Source organism: Cydia pomonella, chromosome 16 (assembly GCF_033807575.1).
Source record: "Cydia pomonella isolate Wapato2018A chromosome 16, ilCydPomo1, whole genome shotgun sequence".
NCBI classification, from domain to species: Eukaryota; Metazoa; Arthropoda; class Insecta; order Lepidoptera; family Tortricidae; genus Cydia; species Cydia pomonella.
The window spans coordinates 19529813-19542312 of NC_084718.1; the positions used below are offsets into that span (position 1 = coordinate 19529813).

Consider the following 12500-nt stretch of genomic DNA (forward strand, 5'->3'; position numbering starts at 1 on the left):
GGGGGGGGGGGACACTTTTTACCACTTTGGAAGTGTCTCTCGCGCAAACTATTCAGTTTAGAAAAAAATGATATTAGAAACCTCAATATCATTTTTAAAGACCTATCCATAGATACCCCACACGTATGGGTTTGATGAAAAAAGATTTTTTGAGTTTCAGTTCTAAGTATGGCGAACCCCCAAAATTTATTATTTTTTTTCTATTTTTGTGTAAACATCATAATGCGGTTCATAGAATACATCTACTTACCAAGTTTGAACAGTATAGCTATTATAGTTTCGGAAAAAAGTGGCTGTGACAGAATCGGACAGACAGACGGACATGACGAATCTATAAGGGTTCCGTTTTTTGCCATTTGGCTACGGAACCCTAAAAAGACGAGTGGCGTGAGTAATAATAAAGACGCCACGAGTATTTTTGACTCAGTTAAACTGTTAAACAACGTTGCATATAATACTTTTTCTACGACCAAGCTCTTACTTTGAAATAAAACTGTAATTTTAACAAATATTTTTCATGTCATCTATCGCGATTTTGAAGGCAGCAATTTATTAGTGTCTTCTTGGGCCATCACTGATAGTTCTTCAGGCGTAGACACTAACCCCCTTATTTATAAACTTGTACTAAAGTTACGATGCCGCTGATCATCGTTTGTCCCTTACCATCATACTAATACGTGGGAAAGGGACAAACGATGATCAGCGGCATCGTAACATTAGTACACATTTATGAATAAGGGGGTTAGTTTTTGTCTTCATCCATTTTAACTTGAAAGACACTGTTTTTTTAACACAAAAGATATTTTTTTATCGAGTACTACCATTACCACATTCAAGAAGTAGCAAAGAATGGAGTGTATGGGCGGGAAAATGAATGAATGAAATAAAAAAATCTTGTCTATGGTTCACTTATTTGTCAGATATGACATTTAAAATAAGTTTGGCAACAATGTATTTCGAACAATACTTTTTAAGTGGTCTTACACGAAATACTGAAAAGTACCAAAAAGATACTGCATGTATGCACAAATGCGTTTTTGGGGAATAGACTAAAGACGTGTCTTGACAACTATAAGACAGGGTTTTAAAGATGTGTGCACGACCCTTTAAATGACAAATAAAAGTACGGGAGTAGAAAAAAATAAGAACGAAACTCCCCGTTTGTATGGGAAGGTGAAATTCGGCCGAACCTGCCGGGGACGTACAGAACCCATAGCTGTGTTTGTGTTACACCTACATCAAATAGGGTTGTTTCCAATTTTTTGAAACGCTTGTATTACGTTCTATATTAACTAAAAGTTGCCCTAAAATTCAATTTTTATACTAAAACGGCTTTAAATATGTTAAATTAACAAAATATATATTGACAGATGCTTTCGCGCCCAAAACGCTCTTTGAAAATTGTGTACGTCACAGTTTACGGTTTGACACATAACTACATACACACGTAGAAGATACGAACTGTCAACTGACATTTGTCATTTGTTGTTTATCGCCTAACTGTCAACAGTGTCAATCCGAGAGTTGTGACGTCATCAGAATCTTCAAAGACGTTTCGAGTTTGGTCACGTGACGTGTGCCAAAAGATATTTTAAATTAAATATTTACAAAAATATGGTCATTACAAGTCCCCTAAAAGTAGTTTAACATATTCTTATAATCCAAAAGAAATTATTGGGATACAATTCTGCCCTAAGATTTGTAGATGGAAACAACCCTGTTGTTAAAATATTTTCTATAAATCCAGAGAGGACAATGGGGAAAAGTACGAAAAGGCGGTTCGTCCACTTTCGTCTAGAGATCGTGTCATTCACGACAACGCGTGCCTTGACACGTATTGCCATATTATTAAAGGTTAGATTCGACAAATCTGCGCGTCATCGTGGATGACACGAACTATAAATGTGTATTCTGTATCGTAGTCATATGTCGTGCATGTCGAATGTAGCCGAAAGCTAAACTGACAACGTAACGGTGTCGTGTCGATGCGTGTCAATCGTACTGGTTATAGGCGCCGGTTTCGTTGGAGCAGATGAATGAAGCACTATGATAATCTCGTTAGGCCCATCATACAAAATTATCATATTATACCGAATTTCACTAGATTGAAATCGACCGGGATATAAACCGTGATTACTGATTACCACTGGTATTGTTTTTGTTTTGAGCTCCCGATATTTCGACGCAGTTATATGCATCTTGTTCACTGGAGATAGCGGATGCGTGTCAAAAGTGTTATTCCTCATTTATTCATTTATGGTCTTAGATTCGGTCATTTATAATGTGAATATAAAAGTAAAATATGAAAACACTTACAAAACAATACAAAAAAGATGTAAACAACTAACCTAGTCTGCCGCCAGCGGGGCAAGGCCCAAGCTGCCGGTGGTCAGGGCTGCAGAGAGAGGAACCATTGGACTATCCGCGCCGTGTCCAACCATTTTCGAGAAATGGCGCAGTCATATTATTATTGTTAGCATTTTTATATTCTGTACTTTTATAAAGTATTATTCCAGGTTTAACAACTTAAAGGCTAAACATTTTACCTAGTAGGGTAACGGCGGCTATTAACGCGGGTATCAAAATCGACGTCTAACACCGCGGTGTTTACAAATACGCATTTTGCAAGCAAACAGATCTATTCTCTAAGAAATAAAGCATACACAAAACAAGCTCATTCATTGGTCTATCGTGCCCATTAGTGTGCATTTGTGTGAGTGTAACAAAAAACTCGCGATTCGTCAGTTTGTGCGACGGCGGCGCAAGAACCGGTTGTTCCATACAGACGCGTGACACCACAGGTAAGTGCACTCCAATCTTACTTAGTGTTTTACGTAATAGTTATGGCAAATAAACTAGTGCAATGCCTTTTAAGAGGTTGTGTATTGTTTTCTACACGATTTTGAATTACTTTTAACTTAGTTTTTGACCGGAAAATACGTTTAAAATTGAAAATAAAATACAGCGGTGATAGGCGCCAATTACTTCTGTGGTAAGTAATTCCGTGGTATGCCATGGTAATAGAAAAAGTGGTAGTTTTGTTATTTACTCTTTAGTTTTGGTACAAATTATCAATTTTATAATTTCTTTTATTTATTCCAATCTTGATCTTTTCACGCTATTAAAGAGCTATTTCCGTGGTATGGAAAGTATTCAACTAACCCTTAATTTTTAACAAAAACTTCAGCACCGATTTCCTTGTTTCTATGGGAACCCTTAATCTGTCAACTTTTTATTATTTTGAGTTAAAACCTAAAATTTACTTGCCAGTTATGTGATTTTTTCTTTACAAGAAGCTTGTAATATACGTGTTTGATTTGATTTGAAAAAACATCTGTGTTTTATTCTTTTTATGGGTCGGAATTAGGTTTAATTAAACTCCAAATTAAGCCTATTACCGATGGTATGATCATATTACCCTCGGTAATAGAATGTATAGAAATCTATTACCGACCCAGAGAAATATCGAATGGGTCGGTAATAGGCTATTAAAGAGTTATCTATTACCGAGTGACTATTTGGTATTGTATTGAAATATCGCATTTAGGGTACCGCAAGTACAGATTTCGTTGATAAAATTTAGACTTCAGTTATCATTATCAGATTTAAATTCTTCTGTTTTCTGATTCAGTTATTACTCTGACAGACAAGGAAGGGTACCCAACTGCCGGACAATTCCGATTAGATTTTTTTTTTATATAATTTTATTTATACAGTAGTCCAAAATCTCAGACATGATTTTTTTTAGCTATAAGAATCAACAATAAGAAAAGTACTGTGATTTGTTAGTTATAAACGGGTAAATTATAACACATAATATGTGAGAGACTTTATTTAACTTAATTACCTTATCAAAAATATTAGAATTAAAAATTTTCATGTTTTTATATATAGTCGAAATTTTATAAGGTGGACGTTTACCATTTCACTGTGGTAAACTTTCACTCAGGTGGTAAACGTCCAGCTTATAAAATTTCGACTATAATTTACGCTGTGCCTTATGAGAAAATGTTACTTACTTGTTTTTTTTTTGTGCAGCTAATTATGTCAGTAAGACAAACTCTTATCAATCTTTATAGCATATAAAAATCACTTTATTTAATAACAGGCAGGCCTATTTGTCATATACGTCCTTAGTAAAACTTTACTAACAATAATTTTTGTTGTTTTACATGTAAAACATTCAACTTATAAATTGTTATACAGGTACTCCTGGGTACTTGGTAAGTTAACTATTTAATAGTATTTGATTGTGCCAAAGTGTAATTATAATCTCTTCGAATATATCTCTTATTTTTAAACATACTCCTATAGTTTTATTTTTTATTTTTGTGTCATTATTAAACTTAATGACACAAAAATAATATACAGAACCCACGTCGTTATTATTGTTTTACCCTCGGTATTAGGTTTCGAATTTTGAGTTTGGTTTCTGTTAACGATTGCAGAAAAATCATGCCAATTGTACCCTCGGTAATGAAAGCTCAATTCGCGATAATAGAATCACAGCCTGTCCCTTGCCACGGTAATAGAAGATTTGGTCATTTTGGCTTCAAAAAATATTTTAATACATATAATAACCCAAAATGAATCCAAAAACGTGTGAAACGGAAAGTTCATTAAATGCTCTGATGAAAAAAAAATATTCCTGGCTGTTAGACAGCATTGATACCCTTAATTTTTGGATCTCTTTTGAAAAGTTCCTTAACTACCACGGTAATAGGTGCCTTTACCCTATATGTCAATACCAATTTTATTTATTATTATTGGAGTTTGTGGGCCTCTGAATGCCACGTCGACCAGGCAGTGATCTATTGTGCCAGCCCTGTAAAGTTCAATAACAATGCTTGTTAATTAAATTGATGGCAAAAACAGTGTACATTAAGTGATTGTCATATTATTTATAATAACAGTTATCGAAATCCCGCCAAAAGCTATACCTTTGGCGCGTTAGGTTGATAAGTATTATCTGTGACACACAACTTCACTCTCTATCTGTCAAGCAAGAAAAATTGTAAAAGCATTGGGGTATTATTGTAAAGTCTGCTGTAGGGCTAAGATGGTCGGCTCTTTATCATTTGTCACCATGCCTGTCGCGTTCTAACAATGTGTCGCAATAGTAAGCGCGAAAGTGACGGGCGTAGTGACAAGTGATAAAAATGGAACCATGCTGCCACCGCTGATTAAAACCTCTGAATAAGGAATAAGAACTACGTTTTCATATTTAAAACATCATACGTGAAACAACTTTCATTGAAAGACTTCAGTTTGTATTACTTAAAATAATTTAATTCTCCTCCAATATGTATCGATACATTAAACATGAAAATTCGACAATCAATAATGAAAATCATCAGCGCTACTTTTTTAAAACATCGAAATTGGCGCCAAAGCAAACCTTTTAAAAAAAACTAAAGCAGTTCTCGCTGGCAAATAAATTGCCTAAATAAATAACAAACTTATAATAAAATTTAAATCTGTAATAATATTATTAACAATATATTGAACATTCTGATATTTATATCAATCTTATTTATCCAATCAATTAAATATTTTCCATTGTAACTTTTTTTTTAGTAAACCATCATTTACCTATGCCAGGATATTGAAATTTGGCTAAGAAAACATTGATCTCTATTTCTATGACATTAAGGTTGTTTTCACATTGGTAACAATAATGCTGTAATAAGTTGGTTGTTACTCGAATATAATATTAGTAATATACAATTGATTGACAAAACATGCAAGATTCATACTTCTAGACAAGAAATTCCATGAGCTTTTAACAATGAATCTTACAGTTCGCCCATCCTGATGAAAATATCACGTCCTCGTGATGTAACTTAGTTGTCTTGTACAAATTATCATCACAAAATCAAAATAACATCAATTGGTATTATTAGCAGTAACTTTATTGTGCTGTTAGCTTACACTGCGCTTTACAGTAAACTAATGTACTAAACTATACACGTACACGTCTCTGACGGCCGTGCCTAATAAAATACATACATATACACGTACACGTCTCTGACGGCCGTGCCTGATAAAAGATATACACGTACTCGTCTCTGACGGCCGTGCCTGATAATAGATATACACGTACACGTCTCTGACGGCCGTGCCTGATAAATAAATATACATGTACACGTCTCTGACGGCCGTGCCTGATAATAAATATACACGTACGCGTCTCTGACCGCCGTGCCTGAAAATAGATATAATTATACACGTACACGTCTCTGACGGCCGTGCCTGATAAAATACATACATATACACGTACACGTCTCTGACGGCCGTGCCTGATAATAGATATACACGTACACGTCTCTGACGGCCGTGCCTGATAATAAATATACACGTACGCGTCTCTGACCGCCGTGCCTGAAAATAGATATAATTATACACGTACACGTCTCTGACGGCCGTGCCTGATAAAATACATACATATACACGTACACGTCTCTGACGGCCGTGCCTGATAATAGATATACACGTACACGTTTCTGACGGCCGTGCCTGAAAATAGACATACACGTACACGTCTCTGACGGCCGTGCCTGATAACAGATATACACGTACACGTCTCTGACGGCCGTGTCTGGTAAAATATATACTTACACACGTACACGTTTCTGACGGCCGTGCCTACTATTACATGCTTAGGTATAAATTTTTCATAAATAACATTATATTTACCTTTGCATTTTTTTTTTATGTTTAAGGAAATATGAAATGTTTTTACTCTGTAAACTGCTCATTATCACTCTCATTTGTGTCCGAACCCTCTGAAATATTTTTATAACATAACCAGGGAAAAATTTTATCTACTGCAAAAACCCCTTTGTACGTGGTTGATCCTTTTTTTGTTATAGGTGTGTCCGCGACTTCATATCGATCATTGTCAAATACATTCGTAATCCTGTATGGACCTGATAATTTGGGAAGAAGTTTTTTACTCTTTCCCGTTACGTGCGAAGCTCTCTCCACACGAACTAAGTCTCCTACTTTATATTTGGGGGCAGGTTTTCTTTTTTTGTCAAAGTGATCTTTTTGCTTGTGTTGCATTCTAACAACGTGCGTGTCTACTTCACTCCTAATATTCTCCAGATTGTTAGAAACGTCTAGTTCAGCATCGTTGTCTGCAATATCTGGATATATTTCTGATATTAATGGACCTTCATTAATGCCCGTTAGAGTCAGACCGAAAAGAACTTCCGAAGGAGATTTGCCTGTTCCTTTGTTAACAGTGTTATTTAATCCCCATTGTACCTGAGAAAGCTTTTCGTCCCAGAGTCTTTCATCATTCCCGTGATTTTGGGCTGTAAGAGAAGCTAATATTGTTCGATTATATCTCTCCACTTGGCCATTCGCTCGTGGAGAGGCTACGGCGTTTAAAATGTGTTTCACTCCTTTTCTTTTCATAAAGTCTTTAAAACTAGCACTAGTAAATGAGCTCCCTCTGTCACTTATTAGTCTAAACGGTGGACAGAAAAAATTAAAATATTCCTCTAACGCCGCGATTGAATATTTCGATTTTGTAGTTTTCACAGGTTTCAGTACTATATATTTGGTATAGGCATCAATAATTACTAATATATGTGTGTTTTTCTTTTTACTTGTAACAAATGGACCAACATGGTCTATGTGAATCGTGTGGAAGGGTCTGGATACTTTTGGTATTGGATGCATATAGCCCTGTTTTTTTCCTGATGGTAGTTTATTATGTGCACACTCGAGACAGGCGTTAACATATTTCTTAACAAACTGACGCATGCGAGCAAACCAGTAGTGCTGTTTTATTCTTTCAAATGTCTTTTCAAAGCCAAGGTGTCCAATATCATCATGATTCTTTTGCATAATTTGCCATCGGCAACCCTTTGGTACAACCCATCTTAATCCTTCATCCGTATTTCTATACACACGATCTCGTTTCACTGTGAAATCTTTACGAATATCTACTACATCATCATATTCTGTATTTGTAAGTATATCCTTAATTCTACGTATTTCGGTATCATCATATTGAACCGTTGCCAACCAGTCATTATCAATGTTCATAACGTCATATGCTTCTATGGTTTTAACCACTCCGCGGTCATTTGAAATTGGGTTGCGGCTTAGCGCGTCGGCATGCAACATTCCCTGCCCAGATCGGTATATTATATCACAGTCATATTCCTGAATTAGGCTCCACCACCTAGCCACTCGAGGTATCATATCACGCTTCAAAAATGTTGCCCTCAAAGAGTTACAATCAGTCACAATTGTAAAGTTTAATCCTAGGACATAGGGGCGAAATTTTACCAATGAAGCAACCACCGCTAGTGTCTCCAACTCATACGATGAGAAGTGTGATTCCTCGGGAGATGTCTGGCGGCTGTAATATGCTATTGGTCGAAATAGCCCATCGTCTTGTTTTTGAAGTAAAACGCTACCAATGCCTGACTTACTAGCATCAGTATGAATTTGAGTCTCGGCTTTAGGGTTATACAAAGCTAATACAGGTCTTGATGTAAGGGCACTTTTTAACTTATTAAATGCATTTTCCTGATCATTACCCCATATCCATTTAGCTTCTTTTTTTAACAACATTGTCAATGGTTTGGCAATCTCTGCAAATCCTTTTATAAATCGTCGGAAAAAACTTGCCAAACCTATAAATTGCCTTACGTTGTGAACATCTTTAGGAGTAGGAAAATTGGAAACGGCTTCTGATTTTCTAAAGCCAGGTTTAATACCCTCTCCTGAAACTTCAAAGCCCAAATAATCAACCTGTTTTTGAAAAAAGAAACACTTTTGAGGTTTAAGTGTTAAGTTAGCTGATCTTAGTTTTTCAAATACCAACTTCAGTCTTTTTATGCCTTCATTGAAATTAGATGATGGTACTAGTATATCGTCCATGTATGCTAACGCAGTATCAAATCGTAAATTTCCTAATATTAAGTTTATAGCTCGTTGGAATACCGCCGGTGCGTTGGCCAGACCGAAAGGCATTCTGTTAAACTCAAATTGTCCGTCGGGTGTGACAAATGAACTTTTAGGCTTTGCGTCCTCTGAAAGAGGAATCTGATAATATCCAGAAGCTAAATCTAAAGCACAGAAAAATTGATTTCCGGCTAATCTGTCGATCTGGTCTTCAATTCTAGGCAGTGGATAATGTTGTTTAACGGTTTTTTTATTTAAAGCTCTATAATCGACACATAATCTCTTATCACCAGTTTTCTTTTTCACGACAATTATAGGACTAGCGTATGGTGATGTTGACGGTCTTATTATATCATACTGTAATAATTCATCAACCATATTTTTCACTTCTAATCGTTGCATTTGACTTAGTCTGTATGGGCGATAAACTACTGGTTCTGTATCCTTAAGTACAATATCCATTTCTGTAACATGAGTCTGTCCTAGTTCCGATAAATCTTTTGCAAAACAGTCTCGATATTCATTAATTAACTCTAGTAAAACAGATTTCTGCTTTTCATCAAGTTCTAATCCTATATTTAATTCATCCAAAGTAATAGAACTCTTTTCAATTTTTCTAACATCAATAATTTGTGCTTGAGTTACGTTTAGGTTTAGGTCTATACAAGTTCGCAATAAAAGTTCATCCTTTATGAATTTCGTAGTTTCATTCCGTGTATTTATGACAGTAACGTAACCTAAACCATTTACTATTTTAAGTGACCCTATTTGGAGCTTATAATTTAAACGATGCCCTGTTTCAATAAATATACTACCCGTAAAGTTATTACCAACATAAACTTTGATAGACGCATCTCCAAATATAGTAACTTCTGACACACATTTGACTATTAGCTTATCCGTTTCACAGGAATTGATAGATTGTATTAGCAGCTCCTTATGTGTTTTATAAACCTCAACATGTGGCTGTTCGGTGGTAGTTTGTCCTATTAATATTTCATAATCTAAATAACAATCTGGTACTATAAATAAATCAACCTCTAAATCAGCTTTATCAACTTTTAAATTAACTTTATACTTTCCTATAGCTCTTATAAGTCTACTGCCAAATCCCCGTAAGAAAGGTAGACTATCAAATGACCATTCTATCGGATTTTTTACTTTACGAGCCACGGATTCCTGTATTAAAGTGCCTTGGCAACCGAAATCAACATAACCGTTTAATTGTAAACCATTTACTAGGATTGGTTTTCTAAATTTCTCATCGGCTTGTTCAACTGTGGTTTGACTCAGTCATAATGTTTTAACGTCCAAAACCTTAAATTTCTTTAAAATTTCTAATGAACAACTTGGATCATCGTGACCATAACGTAGACATTTCTGGCATTTTATTTTTGGTTTCTTACAAAGAGGTATAGTATGACCCGTTTCATTACAGTTGAAACATTTCAAAAGAGATTTTTGATTTTTCCGTGTTAAATCTACACTTGTTTTTAGACAATTTCGTTTAATAAATTTAGTATTACGTTCGTGCTTGACAGTTTTAAGATAACCTAACAATTTGTCAGTAGTATCGAAGCTGGCCGCCTCACAACCATATCTAACTGACCTGTCCTCTATACCATAAACAATACAATCTACGGCATTTCTATTTGTGATCAGGCAACGATTAAGTGCATTTAACTTCTCGTAAAAATATTCTTCTAAATTATCACCAAACTTAGCTGTTATATTTATCATCTCATTTATTAAGTGTCCATAGTTCTCATTAGACGGAAAGGCTAATTTCAACTTCTCTTCCCAAATTTCCCATGAATGTAAAACGGTTGGTTGCCCTTCGTACCATCGCTTTGCAGTACCGGTAAGTTTTGGGAGAGCGTAATGTGCAGTTTGTTGACTATTCCAACCGTATATCTCCGCACATTCTTTGACTTTATTGAGCCAGTTAATTATGGTTTGGTGCTTAACATTTGGGTCAAACTCTGGTACAACGTTTAGATTAGTAAATTTTCCTTTAGAATGTGACATAGATGCGACAGTTGTCATAGTTTGCAATGTTTTGTTAAGGGTTTCTAACAACTGGTTGTTTGTCAAAGAAGAACATTGATCACTCTCATTAGCCGACACAGCTGCCATTGATCCCGTTCCAGTAACTGCAACCTTTTCACTTTCATTGAAACTCGTATTATTTTTATCTAGCTGTGATTTGTTCTCTGGAACTGGATTTGGCACCCGTGAAGTACAATCAATTTTAGGCATAGGATATGAACGTCTATTTTGCATATTACATTTAGAACGCATGTGATGCTCTTTATTACTATTACGTTTACATCTAGAATAACTTCTACCACGCGAGTATAGAACTGATCTCGAATAGTTAAATCGACGTGACGCAGAACGTCTCGTGCTGCGTGACTTCAATATTGAACGTTCAGTCGATCGAGAATATCGTACTCGCGATCTAGATCGTATTACGCTACGGTCACTGTTATATTTGTTTGTCATACGTGATGCTCGACTTCTCGATCGACTTGAATACCTTTTTCGATTTGCATGCGAACGCCGCGTTTTTGATCTGCAAGTTCTGTCTCGCTTATGCTCGCTACCGCGCCGCTCAGACTGCGATCGCTCACGCCGACTTCGATGTGACTCCGACCGCTCGCGTCGGCTTCGTTCCGTCAGCGTCCCCTCTTTACGGCGCTGCTCCGACCGCAACTGCTTGCGCCGGCTCCGCTCCGACGGTGTCCGCTTGCCACGACGTCGCTCGAACCGCGAAGGCGTCCTTAGACTTCGATCTGACCGTGAACGTTCAGACTGTGAACGCCCCTGCCTAGACCGCCCGCGATGTCGCCGCTCAAATCTCGAACGTGTCCGTTTTACGCGCCTTTGCCTGGTCCTCGACCGGGAGCGCGACGACAGTCGATCACGCTGCTCACGCATCTCGTCAAAATCAAAATATTATTCTGAAATCAACGTCCATTTAATTAACATATGTCATATAACAAAAACTTGTAATGTCACGGGTCTGTTAATTCCCTAATTTGATTATAAAGCAGAATATTACGTTTGTCAACAAACACTCGTATATAATAAAATTGAGAAAATAAAATGAAAAGAAATGTATATATTTTTATATTATAACCTTTCGAAAATGCTTATTATGAAAATGAAAATGAAAAAATGTTTATTCTGTTTAAGAATTACTTATACAGTTGTAAGTGTTGGCGCCTCTTTTTAAGTAACAAATACCTGTGGTAAGAGGCACCGCTCTTCCTTAATTATTATGAGTTAACAAAGAGCCCAAATAAATCGTCATTCAACATATTCGTAATACAAAATATCGGTAAGAACTTAGTTCAATTCACATTTTGATATATAAACCAAAGTCAATTAACACAATGATTTGATTTTAATAAACTGATATAATAACTAACTGACTAATAACAGCTAAAACAACTCACCTTTTGAACAATGCACCAAAGTGTTACCTATACCTTACCACACCTTACGTAGGTCACGGACTTTCCTCAATTAATTTGGTGTTTATTCCTTAAAAAGATGGCTCGGCCTTTGAA

The 12500-nt window shown here is 36.1% G+C and overlaps 1 protein-coding gene across 1 annotated transcript; it reads right to left on the reverse strand.

Moving 5' to 3' along the window:
* Nucleotides 1-10211: 10211 nt before the first annotated feature.
* On the reverse strand, nt 10212-11578 carry LOC133526306 (uncharacterized). The gene has a single exon (XM_061862862.1). It carries the CDS (start codon nt 11428-11430, stop codon nt 10219-10221), a length of 1212 nt encoding a protein of 403 aa, XP_061718846.1. The 5' UTR covers nt 11431-11578; the 3' UTR covers nt 10212-10218.
* Nucleotides 11579-12500: the final 922 nt, after the last annotated feature.